Source organism: Tenrec ecaudatus, chromosome 3 (assembly GCF_050624435.1).
Source record: "Tenrec ecaudatus isolate mTenEca1 chromosome 3, mTenEca1.hap1, whole genome shotgun sequence".
Classification (NCBI taxonomy): domain Eukaryota; kingdom Metazoa; phylum Chordata; class Mammalia; order Afrosoricida; family Tenrecidae; genus Tenrec; species Tenrec ecaudatus.
This window is the reverse complement of record NC_134532.1, coordinates 89,158,920-89,177,247: the sequence shown is the minus strand read 5'-3', so window position 1 is coordinate 89,177,247 and position 18,328 is coordinate 89,158,920. Positions and strand designations below refer to the sequence as shown.

Genomic DNA, 18,328 nt, shown 5'->3' with positions numbered 1-18,328 from the left:
TGCAGCGCAGTTTCTGTTACTTTGGATGGCTCTTTAACAGGCCCATTGAGAGTGGAACAGTGATATATACGGTTCTGTTCCAGCATAGTGGTTCGCAGCCTTTTCCTCCTCTCAGCTCCTGTGTGCCACACTCTGATTGGACACTTGCCACCCCATCCATGCTGTGACTCTTAATGAGGGAAGAGCAGGGGTGCTTTTTCCAAGGAAGGGAGAATGCCGACCGGTTACCTTGTTTCCTCTGCTTTGGAAAAGCTTTCCTCCACCTTTGAGAATCATCATTCTAGCACTAAGATCTGGGTTCTCAAAAACGTCAAGGTCACCAGCACTTCTCATTTGGCACGGCTTTTTGGATTTGTTGAGAGAATTGCCCCGTGCGCCTTTAACCCAGAGACGATTTCAAATTTTGTAACTGACTGGGGGAGTGGCCTCTGGTGTCAAAAAGAGGGAAGGAGAATCCAACTTCACGTCTCCCTGGGGCTATTGCCTATGTGGCTGAAGTCAGACATGTCTTCACCTTCCATTCTCACCACCCCATTCTAACACGAACCATCCCTCTCACCACACTCCACCTCTTGGCTGAGTCAGTAATCCGCTGGAGTGGCCACGAGAGCCCACAGACAGTACTCGGGCTTATGGGGTTTATTTAAGGACTTTACAAGTCAGAGTCAAAACAGTGTTAAGACTTCAGTTCTTTTGTCTGTAGCAGGCACATCTCCCTGGTCCTCTGCCCTCCTCCAGCAAGGATTTCAAAGCTCCTTTATCTCTGGTAAATGTCTATAGGACATTTGACTCTGAGTAAGTCAGCCTTTGCCTGAAGGTACTCAGTGTTGCTCCCTCCTATGGGTGGAAAGTCCACTGCTCTGACTCACGGTCTTGACGCTGCTCCCACTGCACTTCCTGCTCGGTTGCTTGGTGCCCCGTTTTTCTCAATGGTTTTGGAATTCTCTGTTCCTGCTTCTACTTTTGTACCCAGATGAATGGCAAAACCAACCGATTCCCGAGTTAGAATTCTCTACATTTATTTGTATGGCCTATCCAGTCACGGGGTGGGAGTTCCAAAGACTATGGGTAGAAGAACCATAGGAAGTGATTTCTGTTGACGGCGTCACTCATCATTAAATCTCTCTCTATCACCCTGTTCCCTCCAGGGTTGTCTTACACAGTGGTGGTGTGGAGACCTAGTAACAACAACTACCTGGGTGGAGTTGGTAGGGTGGACTGGGATCTGAGCAAACCGACTTCGTAGTTTGACTGCATTTAGTTGTACCTGCCCTGAAAGGAGTTGGGGTGAAGCATAGTGGAAACGGTGTGGGGTGTGGAATAGAAGCTCTCTGCCACCTGTGTGCCCTTGGGCGAGTGCTTGATTAACCCCTCTTTGGCTTCAGCTTCCTAATGAGTAAAGGGGTGGGGGCCTTGCATGTGTATTGTATTTGGTCTATGGTTCCTTCCTGTTCTAGGATTTGAGACTCTAAAAGAAGTCGTGTTCCAGCTGTGGATTGATGGGGAGATGTTTGAATGACCCCATCTATCCCCGTTTATTTTATTCTTAAACTCTAGATCATTTTACTCTTAGGAGTGTTTTAGCAAAGTTTGCCTGAGAAGGCAGAATTACGCCCAGAGCAGTGTAACCGTTCACACATTCCTAGCTGCCCCCCACCCCATGTCAAAGAAGAATCTGTCTGTAGTGAGGAAGCACAGCGTTCGCTGCTGTGGATGTTTTCCTGCAGTGGTTGCCGCCAGCCTGCTGAAGAGACTCCTTCTTAGCGTAGTTGTAGTAATGATGTCAGGGATAGCGAGAGAAACCCGGCACCTTGAAGACATATCCTCCCCCTCCCCAGCCCCCATTTTTAACCTGCTCTCTTAATGACTGCACCTCATTAGGTATCTTTGGTCTCTTTTTTGTGTACAATTCAAATGCTACTTAGAGCCGTTTGTTTGCCTTTGTGTGCTGTAAATCCTGGGCTGCCATCTGAAGCACAACTTGATGATCGTGTAGTATCATCTTGGGTTAAGTGCTGTCTCATTGCTTTGCAGGCTGCCTGCTGCTTCCCGGGGAGATCATGAAACGAGGTCGCCTTCCCAGCAGCAGTGAGGATTCTGACGACAATGGCAGTAAGTCCTGCTTTGTTGTGCTTGGAGCCGACCAGGGTTTGGGTCAGTGTAAAAACATGATTTTTTAAAAAATGTAATGCTGTAAATAGCCAAAGCCCTGTGCCTGTCAGGCAGGTCAGAGACAGCCAAGGCCGGGAGAAGCACGTCTTGAGCGTGCGATTGCAGGTCGGTAACCAGATCTGTGCGGGGAAGGTTGACTGCAGGCGAGCGTTCCTGAGGGTCCCTATTTGCTCTCCAGGGAAGGATAACCCAGTCCTGAGAGTCACGGGGTGCCTGTTTTTCCTAATATTATCTAAGGTGCTTCCCGGTTGGTCTTTATGAAAAGGGAACTTAATCAAAGCCAGTTAATTATTAACTAGTTCAAAGGGAAACACGGCGGTGGGGGGCGGGGGAAGGTTGCCTAGTGTGATGTGAAACTATTAAGTACAGGTTTTTAATAGGTCATGATTCAGTGTCCTCTGCTCGATTTAAACATGACTGTATTTAATATTACTACTGCCTGCATCTCAGCTCGCTGGCAACCTCATTTTTTCACAGTGCAGCTGAGAACCAGAAGTTAGTTGGCTTCCGAGCAGTCAAAATAAATGTCACGGCGTCTGTGTGCTGGGAGCTCACAGACTCCTCAGAGAAATACTTCCCTTGGATAACAGAAGAGGATTTTGTACCTAGCACAGTCTCTGAGCTCCAGCCCCTTCGCTTATGTTTCATATGACAAGTCAGGCTCAGGAAGTCTTGAAGGAGTGTTTACTGGGCTGCGTGATGGAGGGGAACTTGGTCTGCTTTCCAGGAACTCGGCTCAGAGAGGCATCAGGGAGCGAGCAGAGCTGTCTTTTTGAAGTGCTATGGAAATGTGTATAAATGGAAGCAAACCCACCGCGATTGAGTTGATCCTCACTCCGAACAGCCCTGTGTGATGGAGTAAAACTGCTCTTTAGGTCTTTTGGTGCTGTGAGTCTCTGAGTGAAAAGACTGCCTCATCTTTCTCCTGCCGAGTGGCTGATGGCTCTGAATGGCTGACCTTCTGGTTAGTGGCCCAATGTCTGGCCCACAAGACCCTCAGGGCTCCTTGTGGATCGGTTTTGAAAACCAAATAGTGAAACCTATGTCATCGTGTTGATGTGACTCATAGCAACCTTATGGGTCCGAGGAAAACGGCTCCGTAGGTTCCCCAAGATGTAAATCTTTATGGGAGCCGACTTCCTCATCGTTCTCCTGCAGACCAACTGGTGGCTTTGAACCACCGTCCTTGCACTTAGCAGCCCGACATGTAATCAGTTGCTCCACCAGGGTTCCTTAGGGAGAGGATCAGAAACGTGACAAGTTGAAGAACTCAAACACGGAGGTTTGGTTGGTGCTTTAGTTATTGGTGTGGGGCAGATGTTTAGGGAAGGAAGGAGAGTTGGGTGTTAGGTAGGGAGTTGCATGAGAAGGCAAGTTGTGGCCAGATTTCGATGAACACTTGGAATGGGGGGGCGGTGCGTTGGGACAGGTAGTGGAAGCTACTGAAGCTGGCTTCAGGAGAGGTGAGACTGAATGCAAAAGAGACACAGGGATAGTGTCCCTTCCTTTTAGTTCAAGGAGAGATAGTGAGTGAAGGTCAGTGTCCAAATGCAGCCCAGACACCACCACCTTCCAGAGCCTTCAGGAAGCACCTTCTGAACCCCTGTAGCATGTGCTGTCTCCCAGCCCTTACTACTGCTTTCTCTTAATGCTTGCAGGTTCAGACATTGTCATTTGTTGAGGTTGAAATGGCTTTGGTGTTTCTTCTCGGCCCCCTGTGGTGACGATCAAATTGCCCTGTTGAGTTACAAGTACTCAATAAATGCTTGCTGCTTGCTTGAGTACAGCTTTGTCCTCGAGCAGTTAAAAATTTTTTTTTTCATTTTTCGGTTCAGAATTAATCAGAAACCTGTTTGATGAATCACCTCTACAATACTAATACTGTCCAATAAAAGACTAAGAGACCTATCCTTTTGATTTTTTTTTTCCTTGGGTCACTGGGCAACAGGTTCTGGCTTCTTCCTCTGTTCTCACTGGGGCCGCATTTCCCCATGGGGAGAGCTGGCTTTAAAAGGTTCTACTGGAGTCTTCTTGCCCATACTTAGCGCCAGCTAGCTGCCCAGACCAGCACTGTGCAATAGGACTAAAATGATTCTGTATCTGCTAATGTGACTGAAGAGATGTCTTTTTAATTTCATTCCACTTAATTAATTAGCTCTCTGAGTGGCTCCTGCACTGGACCGCCAGGTCTGGGCTCCAGCCAGCATGTCCTCCATTAGCTGTTCAGAGGCCACGGCCCCGAGTAGTCGTAGGGGTGCCAGAAGACCCAATGCCTCCCCCAAACTCTGCATAGAGGAATGAAGAGGAGCGTGTCCAAAGACCACACCCAGACACGTATCCTTCAAAAGTCACCTGGCCAGCCACCTTCTGTCTCTGATGGACCCTTTTCTTTCTCCTCCCAACGTGTTCCTGTCTGTGCCCACCTCCCTGAGGGCTACAGTTTCCACTGGGTCCTGGAGAGTTAGCTCTCTTGGGCCACCGTAGACTTGGAGTTGGCGTTTCGTTGGTAGGGAAGAGGAGTGGTAGATGCGGACAGGTGGTTGGCGGTCCTGCGTCTTAGGTCTGGTTCAGTGTGAAGCATGTGCTGTTACTTAGTGGCTCTGCTCTGTAGGCCTGGGCTTGATGACTGAGTGCTTACGGTGGGGATTGCAAACAGTAGACAGCTCACTACAGGCCCCCTGAACCCCAGGTCATATAAGCACACTGCGGAGCGCCTCCCGTTCCCGCCTCTCAGAGCAGTTGGTGTGCAGTGTAGGCCTCTTGCGCCAACCTCCGTATTTGAGTTGTCCTTTGCTGGTCTGGAGTGAGCTGGGGGGTGTACCCTACAGAAATTAGCCACACCCTGCTTTTCCTCTTGGCAGTTGTAAGCACTCAGAAAGCTCTGCTTGCAAGGATTGGGTGTGTGCAGTGGCCACTCCTCAGTCTCCCGCCTGCAGCCCTGACAGGATTTTGGCAGCAACTCCGGGCTTAGCTCAAAGCACCTCTAAGTGGAGGAGAGGCAGCTGCAGATGTCAGCATGGGGACACAGCACCAGCCTCAGACAGTCCAGCTGGCCTCTGCGTTTGGAGCCCTCGATTTGTATTCTGGCCTGGCCCAGGGGAATTACCAGTGTGGTATTTACAGTAGGAGACAGGACGAGCATTCTGGGGGCCAGGTGCAAGCTGCACCCATAGTAGGTGAAGCCTCTCTCCAAGGGCCCCGAGGGCCAGCCCTGTGGTTGGGTGGTGCAGCGCCAGGGCATTTGCAGGCTGGGCTCTAATTGCTGGGCACCCGGGATGGGTGGCCCAACCGGTCTTTGAAGTGACACACTGCACCAGGGTGTGGCTTAGGGAAACAAGCCCGTAATGTCCTGCTTTCCACACCAAGATGCGCTCTGTGTCCTTAGGGATTTTGGCATATGTAGAAATGAGGTCTAGCAGTCAATATTTCCTTAAAGACCTTAAAGGAAATTGCATTTTATCATCAATAAAGTTGCAGAGGCTAATTAAAGAATTAAGTGCCCTTGCTTTTGGCAGGAATTATGTAGTATTGGTAATCTCAGGCCAATTAGTAACTCTGATCAGTACTTATCCGCCCCCCTCCACCTATAGAAATAAGACAAGAATTAAATAGTTCTGAGTGAAGGCTGTTCAGTTGATTACCCCCCCCCCCTCCACCCCCAACATGGAGCTTTGGGCTAGCGTAGGTACAGAAGGAGAGAACACATTGTAAAGGGTGATTCTGTTTGCATTACTTGCTTTTAGATGTGAGGCACCTTTGGCCTAATGATTATGAGTTGGGCTTCTAATCACAAGCTTAGCAGTTTGAAACTGCCAGCCCCCGGGAGGGAGAAAGAGGAGGCCGCCTACTCCCACAGAACAGCTCCAGCCTCACAAACCCACCAGGGCATTTCTGCCCCTTCTGATAGTGTCTCTGTGAGTCAGAATTGACTTGATGGCAGTGAGTTTGACTTTCCACAGGGAGTGAAGGAAGTGTGTCGGGTTTTTTTTTTTTGTGCCTCTGGGCTTTCCTGAATTCCAGGGCTGTGCTGACTGCCCTTGTGGGGTGTGGCTGGAGGGGCTAAGGCGGGCACTGGGCCAGGGACACTCCCGTTTCCCTCATTACCCACACTGACGATGGTGCACTGGCAGAGAAAGTTGCTGAGGGAAATTCAAATGTCCTCATCAACGATGAGTAGAGCCCAAGATTTGGAGTGGCTGCTCTGGAGCCCTTCATGTCTTGCTATACTTACTAGATTCCCTTTGGCCACTTGAGCTTCTCTTATGTCCATTTTCTTCAGGCAAGCATTCGGTCCTTCTCGTTAGCATAAAAGCTACTCCTGCCATCTTTGACTGTCCCACTAATTTGCCCCCTTTCTTCAATCAGCTGCATCTTGTGACACCAAGGAGTTGTGGTGAAATTGGGTTCCCAACACTTCAGAAAGTATGTTGTTTCCCCTTCTCAAAAAACCCCATAGTCATTGAATCTGTTCTGCCTCCTAGCGATCCTGCACAGGGTCCCCGAGACTGCCTCCTTCCTGGGGCAGACTGCCCGTCCCTCTCCTGCAGGACCGATGGGGCCTTCTGCGGCCGTCCAGCTGCTAGCGCAGCGCTTCCCCACGTCACCAGCAAGGCTTCTGTCTCGCTGCTTACACATCAGCAGATTTGATCACAGACATTTTATTTCTACAAATGAATGCGTGAAAGACCAGGTGCATTTAGATGTGCTGGAATATTTTGGGGCCAGCTGTTTGTATGCCTTATGCCTTTGTTAATCATTTCTGAAAAGCAAAGTGATTTGGTTGTGGAAACAACTTGGCTGGAGACGTAACTGCAGTTGTAGGTGTAGGGTCATTCCCTAGTACAACAACAGTGGTATTAGAGACTTTTCTTTCATCAGGGTGAAAGAAAGGAGCGTATTTACTGATCACCAAATAGCCACCGAGTAGGTTAACTTTGCTTACTTTGAGATGGGCGTGTGTGTGGCACCACACAGGAGCAGCCGAGCCTCCACGTACTGCCCAGGTCTGTGCGCGGTTGTTCTGACGACCGACTGCGGGCTCTCCTCCCCTTGGCTTTGTTAAGCTGGTTAACACTTCTAAAGACACCAGCCGGTTACTACGGAGTGGGCTTGTGGCGTGAACACCGAGACTGCTGTTCATTTCGGTTTCTGGACCTCTCAAGCCCTGTGCAATCGGAGAGGCTTACCACATGCGGGTACGTATTAAAACTTACTCTTGAGGTTTTCCCTTATTTTAGATCTAGGCCACGGCATCATGGCTACTTTTAATATCTCCCAGGCCTTGGGGTCGGCCGAGTGTTTCCATGGGCAAGGGAAAGGGCTTCTTGCTTAAAAATGCTTATGTGCTGTGATGCACGGAAGGAGCAGCCAGTGGACCGCAGCTGACCTCCTTGGGCTACACAAGGGAGAAAGAATCCATCCCCACAGCAGTCCAAGGCCAGTCACCACAAGGCAGAAGTCAGACGTGCCTCCGCCCTCCATCTTTCTTTATCTGTTCTGATACCAACTGTTCCTCCCACGACACCCGCCTTTGCTGCTGCATCTGATAATTCACTACACTGGCCCCAAAGAACTCATGGACAATACTCACAATTATGGGGATTCACACGGTTACCACAACGGGGGTCAGAAAACATCAAGGATGTATCATTTTTTAATCCACAGCAGTGCCTCTCTTAAGCCAACAGCCAAGTCTCTCTGCTCTTCAACTTCTTAGCCACTTGGTCCCATGGCATCTGGTCCCCACGGGCCAGGAAGCCTACTTCTTTTTTTTTAACATTTTATTAGGGGCTCATACAACTCTTTACACAATCCATACATATACATACATCAATTGTATAATGCACATCTGTACATTCTTTGCCCTAATCATTTTCTTTTTTTACATTTTATTAGGGGCTCATACATCTCATCAAAATCCATACATATACATACATCAATTGTATAAAGCACATCCGCACATTCCCTGGCCCAATCATTCTCAAAGCATTTGCTCTCCACTTAAGTCCTTTGCATCAGGTCCTCTTTTTTTTCCCCCTCCCTCCCCGCTCCCCCCCTCCCTCATGTGCCCTTGGTAATTTATACATTGTTATTTTGTCATATCTTGCCCTATCCGGAGTCTCCCTTCCCCCACTTCTCTGCCGTCCCTCTCCCAGGGAGGAGGTCACATGTGGATCCTTGTAATCAGTTCCCCATTTCCAACCCACTCACCCTCCACTCTCCCAGCATCGCCCCTCACACCCTTGGTCCTGAAGGTATCATCCACCCTGGATTCCCTGTGCCTCCAGCCCCCAAATGTACCAGTGTACAACCTCTGCTCTATCCAGTCCTGCAAGGTAGAATTCGGATCATGGTAGTTGGGGGGAGGAAGCATCCAGGATCTGAGGGAAAGCTGTATTCTTCATCGGAACTACCTCGTACCCTGACTGACCCATCTCCTCTCCAGGAAGCCTACTTCTTACTCTGCCTTCACAGTCTTCGAGCCTTGGCACTGTTCCTTTGCTCTGTCTCTTGGTCTTCTTACCAAAGGTCTTGCTGTGGCATGACCTTGAGGGGATCCAGGAGCAGGTGAGGGAGATCTTGAACACCCTCCTTTTCCTCCATGGTCTGTTCCTGCATTAGAGGGTGTTTCCGACACCTTGTTTGCAGTTTACCCAATCTTATGGTGGGAGTTACAGACACATGGGTGGAAGAGCCACATTAAGACATTTAATTTCACTGTGCCCATTACTGTCTTCCTAAGGAAGATCAAGACAAAAATAAAAGCCAATACCCAACAACAAACAAACCCATAGTACCCTGGTGTAAGGTTTCTGAGGCTGTAAATCTCTATCAGCGCCAATAGTCTCCTGTTCCCTGAGAAGTGACGGACAGATTTGAATCTCTGACTTTGGGGGCTAGCAGTCCACCATTTATTTACCCGATAGCATCACCAGGGCACCTTAATGAGGAAAATGTTTTAAACTTACTATTTTTAGTATTAAGTTAGTATATATAAGATTGTCCTTATTCTGATATGTGTACACGCCAAGAATTTTTTTAATTCACTTGGATTCGCCCAGGAGCTCTGGTGCAGCAGCAAGCAGGTTACGCATTGGGCTGCAGGGTCAGCAGTTAGAAGCCACCCGCTCCTTCGAGGAAGAAAGATGAGGCTTTCTACTTCCTGAAGGAACCCCAAGGGGCGGTTTTGCCCTGCTCCCAAGGGTCGCTATCAACTGGAATCAACTCGGTGGCAGTGGGTTGAATTTGCCACTACAGTGGACTTGAACTCGGGACTTTTCTGTGCTTGTGTGATAAGATGATTTTAGACACGATCAACTCCTCTCCTTAAAATGCATCAAAAAGAAACAAACTCTTACATGTAATATTCCTAATTTACTTTGACATCAAATGATAGCGCTCTGAAAACAAAAACAAAACTCAGCAAATGCCCAGCGTAATCTTAGTACACAGTTTTTAGAAATCAGGGACTGGTGTTTTCCTGTAGCATAAATCACTTTCGAATCCTTTTGGTGTTTTAATAGCCTCTGTTTGTTTTAATACCCCCCACCCCCCCAAATACATACCTTCAAAAAAGTGCTTTATAATTTAATTTGAAGGAGGAAACATTTTTGTTTTTGATATTTTTAAATGTTTTATTAGGGGCTCATACAACTCTTATCACAATCCATATGTACATCAATTGTGTAAAGCACATCTGTACATTCTTTGCCTTTATCATTTTCAAAGCATTTGCTCTCCACTTAAACCCTTGACATCAGGTCCTCTTTTTTCCCCTCCCTCCCCTCTCTGCCCTCCCTCATGAGCCCTTGATATTTTATAAATTATTATTTTGTCATATCTTGCCCTGTCCGACATCTCCCTTCTCCCCCTTTTCTGTTGTCCGTCCCCCAGGGAGGACGTCACATGTAGATCCTTCCCTCATTACATCCGTCACATGTAATCGGTTCCCTCTTTCCAACCCACTCACCCTCTACCCTCCCAGTATCGCCACTCACACCCCTGGTCCTAAAGGTATGATCCGCCCTGGATTTTCTGTGCCTCCAGCTCCTATCTGCACCAGTGTACATCCTCTGCTCTATCCAGACTTGCAAGGTAGAATTGGGATCATGATAGTGTTGGGGGGGTGGGGCACGAGGAAGCATTTAGGAACTGGAGGAAAGCTGTATTCTTCATCTGTGCTACATCACACCCTGACTGACTCATCTCCTCCCCTAGACTCCTCTGCAAGGGGGTCTCTAGTGGCCAACAAATGGGCTTTGGGTCTGCACTCTGCACTTCCCCCTTCATTCACTATGGTTAGATTTTTTTGTTCTGATGATGCCTGATACCTGATCCCTTCGACATCTCTTGATCGCACAGGTTGGTATGCTTCTTCCATGTGGGATTTGTTGCTTCTGAGCTAGATGGCCACTTGTTTACCTTCAAGCCTTTAAGACCCCAGATGCTATCTCTTTTGATAGCTGGGCACTATTTTGATGATATTTGAAAGCATCTTGATCAGGTGGCAGTTATTTGGGTAGTGTTCGCTGTAGGGAGGACAGGTGTAGTAATGTCAAGAGCCTAGAGTCTTTAGCCTGAGGATTTCAGACAAATGTTTCCATAGATGTTGTTGCAATCAAATCTGAAAGCAGTGGCCCCACCAATATATTTCTAAATGTGTCATTTAAAAATTTTCCTTATACAGAAGGGTCGCGGGGAGGAGAAGAGCCAGTCAGCATACAGTGTAGCAACACTGAAACATACAACTTTCCTCTAGTTCCTAAATGCTTCCTCCCCTAAATGCTTCCTCCCCGCACCCCCACACTATCATGATCCCAATTCTACCTTACAAATCTGGCTAGACCAGAGGATGTACACTGGTACAGATAGCAACTGGAAACACAGGGAAGGCAGGGCGGATGACCCCCTCAGGACTAGTGGTGAGAGTGGTGATACTGGGAGGGTAGAGGGAAGGTGGGTTAGAAATGGGGAGCCGATTATAAGGATCTACATGTGACCTCCTCCCTGGGGGTCAGACAACAGAAAAGTGGGTGAAGGGAGACGTTGGACAGTGTATGACATGACAAAATAATAATAATTTATAAATTATCATGGGTTCATGAAGGAAGGGGGTACCGGGGAGGGAAGGGGGAAAAATAAGGAGCTGACACCAAGGGCTTAAGTGGAGAGCAAATGTTTTGAGAATGATGGGGGCAATGGATGTACAAATGTGCTTGACATACAATGGATTTATATATGGATTGTGATAAGAGTTGTGTGAGTCCCCAATAACATGATTTAAAAACAAAACAATAGTTTTCTTAACCTAATTTCTTGCTCTCCAGAGCTTGTCTTCTAATAGGCAAATGAGAAGTATATTTTGGGGACCTGCCGCCTTCCGTTCTTGGGTACAGTGATGGTTCTCGTTGTGCATGACTGACCGACTCACCGTGCTGACCAAGAACATTGCGTTATTTTGTCCTGTTCCCTTATACAACCATGCCTGTGAAGATTCTGCTGTTTGCGCAGCACTGATTAAGGAATATTGTAGATCCCAGGTAGTCATTCCTTGCCTGGTACTAATGGCTCTTGGAGTAGTAACCATTGTTGGGTGAAGCAAGTAAACCAGAAGGAACAGATCATGAGCAGCCAGAACTGCTGCCAATCTTTCTTCCCACTGTCTGGCCCCTATTCCAGATTCTCACTTAGTTCAGCAGCTGAGTTTAGCTTTTTCTTTCTTTCTTTTAACACAGAAACTTTGTTATATTATAGTACTGACACACAGAAAACGGCTCATACTTAAAAAGTACATTCTTTAGTACATGTTGGCTCATCCCCACGCACCCACATAGTCAAGAAGGTAAAAATACCTGTTTCCCCCAAAGTGTTATATGAATGAGGTAATACAGTAGAGACTTTGGGGGTCTGAGAGGCTTCTCTCACTCATCAGTTATTTTGAGTTTTATCCTCTTATTTATTTTTAATTCCATTTTTCTTTTTTCTTATTTACTTAATTTGTGTATTTTTACCTTCATCAGCATCTCCTTGTTTTTATTGCTGGACAGTATTCCATTGTGTGCATGCCACACTTTATTTAGTCAGCCTCTTGGTAGATGTTTGAATTCATAGCCATTTTTGGCTTTTATAAATCAGCTACTAAGATGCTCGATGCCAGTGATATTTTAAAGTCTTTCCCATTCAGCAAAGTGAGTCTAAGAGAACTCATTTTCCTTCCCTCCTTTGGGTTGTATCGACACTATGTAAATCAAAAGGAAGAACAGCAATCTGTTTCTGAATGGACCAGAGTTTCTCTGATTACTGTCAAATAACCGAATTTGTAGCATCCCGTTTTTAAGCGCAAATAGGCAGAAGCCATTTTCAGCGTGTACAGGCAGCTCTCAGGAGGGTCTAAAGAGGGTCATTATTTGGGTTGTGTTCCCTGCCAACCAAATGGCACGCCTTGGGAAGCTTGGAAAGCCCCTAGGAGGGGTTCTGACAGGTCTCCAAGAGGAGGCCCAAGGGTCACAGCAAATCCAGAATGACCTTGTTTCCACTTTAACGCCAAGTATTTGACGGGAAAGAGTTCCTTCCCGCGGTGTGAGTTTTCCAGTACAGCGATGGAGTGATTCTGTTACAGTGGCTAGTTGTGTTCTCTTGTCATTTACCTATGACACTTGGCCTGGGGGGCTCCCTCTGGTGGTGTAGTGAGTTCCACGTTTGCTGCTAACCGCAGAGTCAGCGGTTTGAACTTAGCAGCTGCTCCACGGGGGAGAGATGAAGCTTTCTACTCCCCTGCCAGGGGGTCAGCGGTCGGAAGAGAGACGAAAGGACCCGACAGAAGCCCCGTTTCTCCCTGCTCCAGGGGTGCATGAGCTGCAGTCCACGCATAGCACTGTACTTGGATTGGAGTTCCGGGGCTCGGCCGTAGTGATTGGCCGTCCGCCCCTTTATGTTCTGCCTTCTTCGTTTCCCTCCTGGACCGTCCGTTCTAGCAGTCCTGTCCCGCTGTTGTCTCTGCTCCTCCCATCTTTCTCTTTCAGACTGTGGCCTGCTGGAGGATGCCCGTCACGATCAGTGGGTGAAAGACTCTCTAGACCAGTGGTTCTCAACCTTCCCAGTGCCGCGGCCCTTTAATACAGTCCCTCCTGTGGTGGTGGGTGACCCCCACATCCATACTATTATTTTTGTTGCTACTTCACAACTGTAATTTTGCTACTGTTATGAAACGGGCGACTCCTGTGAAAGGGTCGTTTGACCCCCAAAGGGGTCATGACCCACAGGCTGAGAACCGCTGCTCTAGACAGGATGACTCACCAGGCCACCTTCATCTCCAGCTTCCTAATTTGGCTTTTCTCATTTTTTGCCAGTACTGTTTGAGGCCTGCAGCCGTGGCTCAACCCCGTGTACCTAGAACATTTTATTCAATATAGTGTACCTAGAATATTTTATTCAATATAGCAGAGAACCTGTTTTCTTCTTCCCTCCGAAGACATAGTTATTTTAATGAAGTTTTCTAAAATATTTACTGGAAAATGACGTCGTCTGGGTGGTGCGACCCCTGTGGGAAGCAGCCTCATTCCGCCTGGCGGAGGAGCTGCTCTGCTGGTGGTGGCTTGCGCCGTGCGGCCTCAGGCCTGAGAAGAGCTCAGCTGTGGGGGCAGCGAGGAAACCCTGGCACTTGGTAGTCGTCCAGTACCAGCCATCCTTGCCGGGAGTGGGCAGGGTGAAATGGCAGTGCATTCAGACACCTTTGGAGGTAGGAAAAAGTCATTTTCTTGGGCGCATAGAGTAGCCGGTTTAGTGCTTTAGATTTATGTGTTGCCTGTTAGATTAGTATGTCTTTGGGAGTAGCCACTTTAAGAAGATTATTTGGCTACTGCACTTGAGGACAATCCCACCACTGGTCAGAGGTTGGTTCTCTGTTCTAGAGATTACAGAGTTCTTCGATGTGTTGGGGGTGGGATTAAGTTTTAGCATAATGATCCTATCATTTGGGGAGCTTCATGAAAACTCAGCCAAAGGTTTCTGGTTTACATTTACCAATGTAATGCACGAGCGGGACACCTCGCATGAGAAGAGGAGGACTGCACCTGCATGGCATCCTTACTTCCTCTCCTGGGTGTGCTGTGCCTGGAACAGGTGTCACCGGAGTAGGCTGGGAGCTCCGGGTCCAGCAAGCACCGCAGCTTGCTGTGGGAGATGAGTGTGTAAAAGTAATTGGAGTAGAGGACTCCTGTCAGAAGGTCCACTGTGCCCGTGGGAGGGGCCTGTGGGGATGTCGGTAAGACCGCAGCAAGACCTCATGGTCTGTGTGGTGTTTAATCGTTCCTGCTTGGGTCTTTGTCTCTGTAGGCCTGTCAACTACTTGGTCCCAGAATTCCAGATCCCAGCACAGGAGAAGCTCGTGCTCCCGCCATGAAGATCGGAAGCCTTCAGAGGTATTTCCTGAGCTTGAGCGACTGCATGTCACATGTGTGCCTGCATCAACACATACTAATGCCACACTCACCTGACTGGTGGATGTTTCCCTTTGCACTGTTGGGCAAGATCTCGAACCTCTCGCTGCCTCAGCTTCTACATCTGTGTGAGACGGGAATAACGCAGGGGCTGACCTTATAGGATTCTTGTGAGGATTAAGTGGCTAATACCTATAGGTTAACACACACAAAGCACGTGGCTGATTGCTGGCATAAAACAGTGCTCAGTAAATGTTAGCTCTTATTAATTATATTCTTTTCTCCTTTTCTGTTTCATCTTTGCTGGCTCCCAACAACTTTTCCTCTGGCCAGGAGATCAGCGAGTTCGGCTGCTGCCAGTCACTGCCAGCCTCAAGTTAGTTTTAGCCATGCATTTGGGACTTATTTGGCAACAACCGGATGTTCTGGGAGTTGTGTTTTGGGGATTATGCGTAAGGCTCTCCTCTTTCTTTCCCAATTTTTTTCTCATCTTATGTAACACCCCCCCTACCACCTCCGTGTTCCCCACATTTTTGTTGCTGTTATTTATTTACCCGTCTCCTTCCTCCTTGCCCTCCATTGTTGTAAGTGCATCTCTCTGCTGGCCTTTTGCTGACTGACGCCGAGGTGCGCGGTCTCGGAATACCTTTGCCGGGATCTGAGGGTTTAGCTCAGTGAAGAACAGGCGTTGGGCTGGTGGCATTCTTCAAGAAGCAGGATAGGGGACCGAAGGCTTTCGGGGAAGCAGTGCATGTGTGTGCTGCCACGAAACAGGTGCCTTCAAAGACAGGCTCCTCTTGTCCAGGTGGGGCCGGGGCAGCGTGTCCATGGCTCACAGAGCGGGTGGGAGACAGGGGTGGCTGTGGTGGGGGACGAGCAGCCTTTGCCATCAGATGATCCTGGAAAGGCAGCCTTTCTGCCGGTCCCGGATTTGGTCCCGATCCTTTGTCTGTTCAAACCCTTTGATACTTCCTTTCTCTACCACTGGAACCCTCCGGTGCTCTTTAAAAATAACTCTTTCTGTAAGTCCCGGGGTTGCCTGCCCAATAGCATGTCCACACTGCACTCTTGAGCGTTCAGGGCAGCAGGACCACGCTCTCTGAGATGAGCTGCCGCTGTGTGCCCAACCGCAGCACCCAGCAGCAGAGTCGGGGCCACCCTTGCAGGGTCTCCGGCAGCAAGAATGAGCCTAGCCGCCCAGATGTCTCCTTGGCCTCGCCCTGACGTGTCTAAGTTCAGCCTCAAGTTTAATCGTTCCTGCTTGGGTCTTTGTCTCTGTAGGCCTGTCAACTACTTGGTCCCAGAATTCCAGATCCCACCGATGTTGGAAGCTGCCCAGGGGGAGCTTAGGTTTGCCTGAGGGCATTTGTTACAATTCATGACAAATCTTTCCTCTGAGTCTTTGACTACAGGATTAAAGCTGGTCCGGGGTGGGGGTGTGTGGAAGAGGGTTGGCCTGCCTTTTCTCATCTCTCTGGTTCAGTTTGATTGTCCTTGAGCAAGCTCCTGTATGCCATTTTCATTTTTACTTTTAAGGTTTGGTGGAATGATCTTTTTACCTGGTTTGCTTATTGAAAGTGTCGACCTATGACTTCCAGGTTCTGCTAGCTGTTGTTGGTTGGGGCAGGGCAGGGATGGCTGAGTAAAGTGGGCGCCTGCCGCAGGGAGCCCGGTCTCGCCCCTGGTTTTGTGGAAGGTGGTTGGCCTGGCGCTCATTTGTCGCCTGGCTTTTGGAGCAGTGGAGAGGCGGGCTGCGGAACAGGCGGTGCTGGAGATGGCCGGCTGGAGAAACGGCCTTTTTATTCAGACACTGCTTCAGACTTCATTATGTGGAGGTTTATTACGGTGATGGCCACCCTGCAAAGCCACCAGGAGAAACAAATATGGCCCCATTAGCAGGCACAGAATGTGGCCTGTGCTCAGCAGCACAAGAAAGAGCTCCCTGTCCCGACAAGAGAGAGCTCAGCATTGAGGCTTGTGTAAACACAGTGTGGCTTACAGATGCAGGCTCCCTCGGTGCCAAACACAACTTCGGGCCGGCGCGGATGCCAAGGTCAGCGCTTCCTCGGGCGCCCTCAGACAGGAGTGGGCTGAGGCCAGGCTGCCGGGGAGGCAGCGGGCAGGCGTCTGGGGACGGGGCTGTGCTCACCCGTGGCCCCCCGGGCTCAGGCCTTGTTCCCTGTGGAGGGCTGCCTGTCCTGTGGTTTTCTTCTTTGGGTCTTGGCTGGGGAATGTAGTCGCTCTCTGGGCAGAGGGCTGTGCCTGAGTGTTGTGGATCAGTGGGAAGAGCGGAGTGACTGGCTCTCTTTAAATCGTCTCTTCTCCAACCTGAAGCTAGGCCTGGGGGCTATGTGCACACAAGGTGCTTGGCGCAGGCCTGGCCGCCAGCTCGGCCCTCTAGCTTTCTGTTGTTGCTTCTCTCCCAGAATGTTCTCCAGGCCGCTCACCGTCTCTGCCTGGCCCTAGCCTGCTAGGACCTTGACCCAGCCAGTACTTGGTCTTGGGGCCTTGAGGGTGAGCCTGAGTAAGTGGCACTGAGTGGATTAGGGAGGGCACTGCAAGGCGCCCCTCCCCACACCCCTTGGTGTGAGCTTAAAGTGGGCGGGGTGTACCGTTGGCGGGGTTGGTTCTTAGACCTTCCTTGAGCAGACACGAGTGACGGCTCCCTCGGTGGCCAGTCAGGTTGGCATTATCAGCGCCCCTCCTGGGGACATGAGAGGTCTTGGGCGGTCGAGAAGGACTCAAAGTAGGTGGGCTCTGTGGTGGCACTTGGTGGTGGTGGGCTCACTGGGCAGCTGCCCTGGAGCGGAGTAAGGTCAGGCCCTCTTGGCGGGGTGGGTCGCAGCAGCTCCGTGGCCCCCTGCTGCGCCCGTGCTCTTGAGGAGGAAGGCAAATATCAATGCCGTGTCCCTTTCTTTCCCTCTCCAGGTGTTTAGGACAGACCTGATCACCGCTATGAAGCTGCATGACTCCTACCAGCTGAACCCGGATGAGTACTATGTGCTGGCAGACCCCTGGAGGCAGGAGTGGGAGAAAGGGGTCCAGGTGCCAGTGAGCCCCGGGACCATCCCGCAGCCTGTGGCCAGGTAGAAACTCGCTCGAGGGGAGCAGTGCCGCCCCTGCCCCACCTCCTTGCTCTGTTCCTTTGGGTAGCGGGGGAGATAAACCGCTCCCTGAGAAGAAGCCACTTTGAGTTAGTCATATAGTCCTCCGAGGTCTTCAAGGGCAGGAGAAGCATGGGACCCCCAGGCAGGGTGCACACCTGGGAACCTCTGCACATCGCTTCCCAGCCATTTGGGGAAGCCCCCACTCTCTTCAGTGAAGAGGGCACATTCCCAGACAGGCTGGGGATGGACCTGGCCCAGGGAGGCGATTCGTGGGGGTGTCCACACGGCTGCTCACTCTTGACCCTACGTGTGTCCTCCTGCTGCCCTGTCCTCCTGAGGGGGGCTCGAGGAGCAGAGTCTGGGACCAGACTGCAGCTATCACCTCTTACCTTTTGGGGAACCACAGGTGTGAGGAGGCCCACCAGAATAGGGGAAGGTGGACGGGCGTATTCTAGTGGAAACTGTATTCAGTGGGTTTTCTTACGGGTGGGCTTTCAAATGTTTGCAATGCTCCCCGTGTTGATTTACAAGGCACCTGTTCCATGAAGAGTCTGAGAGCGGGGGCCCGGGCCCCCCGACCCCCCTCAGCCTGCTGCTGCTCCTTCTCTTTGG

The 18,328-nt window shown here is 49.7% G+C and overlaps 1 protein-coding gene across 18 annotated transcripts in view; it reads left to right on the top strand.

Annotated features, from left to right (window-relative positions):
• The window catches only part of JADE1 (jade family PHD finger 1), a 62,612-nt gene that overhangs the window by 20,808 nt on the left and 23,476 nt on the right, over positions 1–18,328 (top strand). For 10 of the 18 annotated variants that reach the window (XM_075543800.1, XM_075543795.1, XM_075543798.1 and 7 more), the window contains exons 2-4: positions 2,035–2,112; positions 14,506–14,591; positions 17,538–17,695. In XM_075543800.1, the coding sequence (XP_075399915.1) occupies positions 2,061–2,112; positions 14,506–14,591; positions 17,538–17,695 (296 nt within the window). In that variant the 5' untranslated portion in view covers positions 2,035–2,060. Of the gene's footprint in view, positions 1–2,034; positions 2,113–14,505; positions 14,592–14,942; positions 14,986–17,537; positions 17,696–18,328 lie in introns of all 18 variants that reach the window. The other 8 variants (XM_075543802.1, XM_075543808.1, XM_075543803.1 and 5 more) reach the window with 1 other exon arrangement.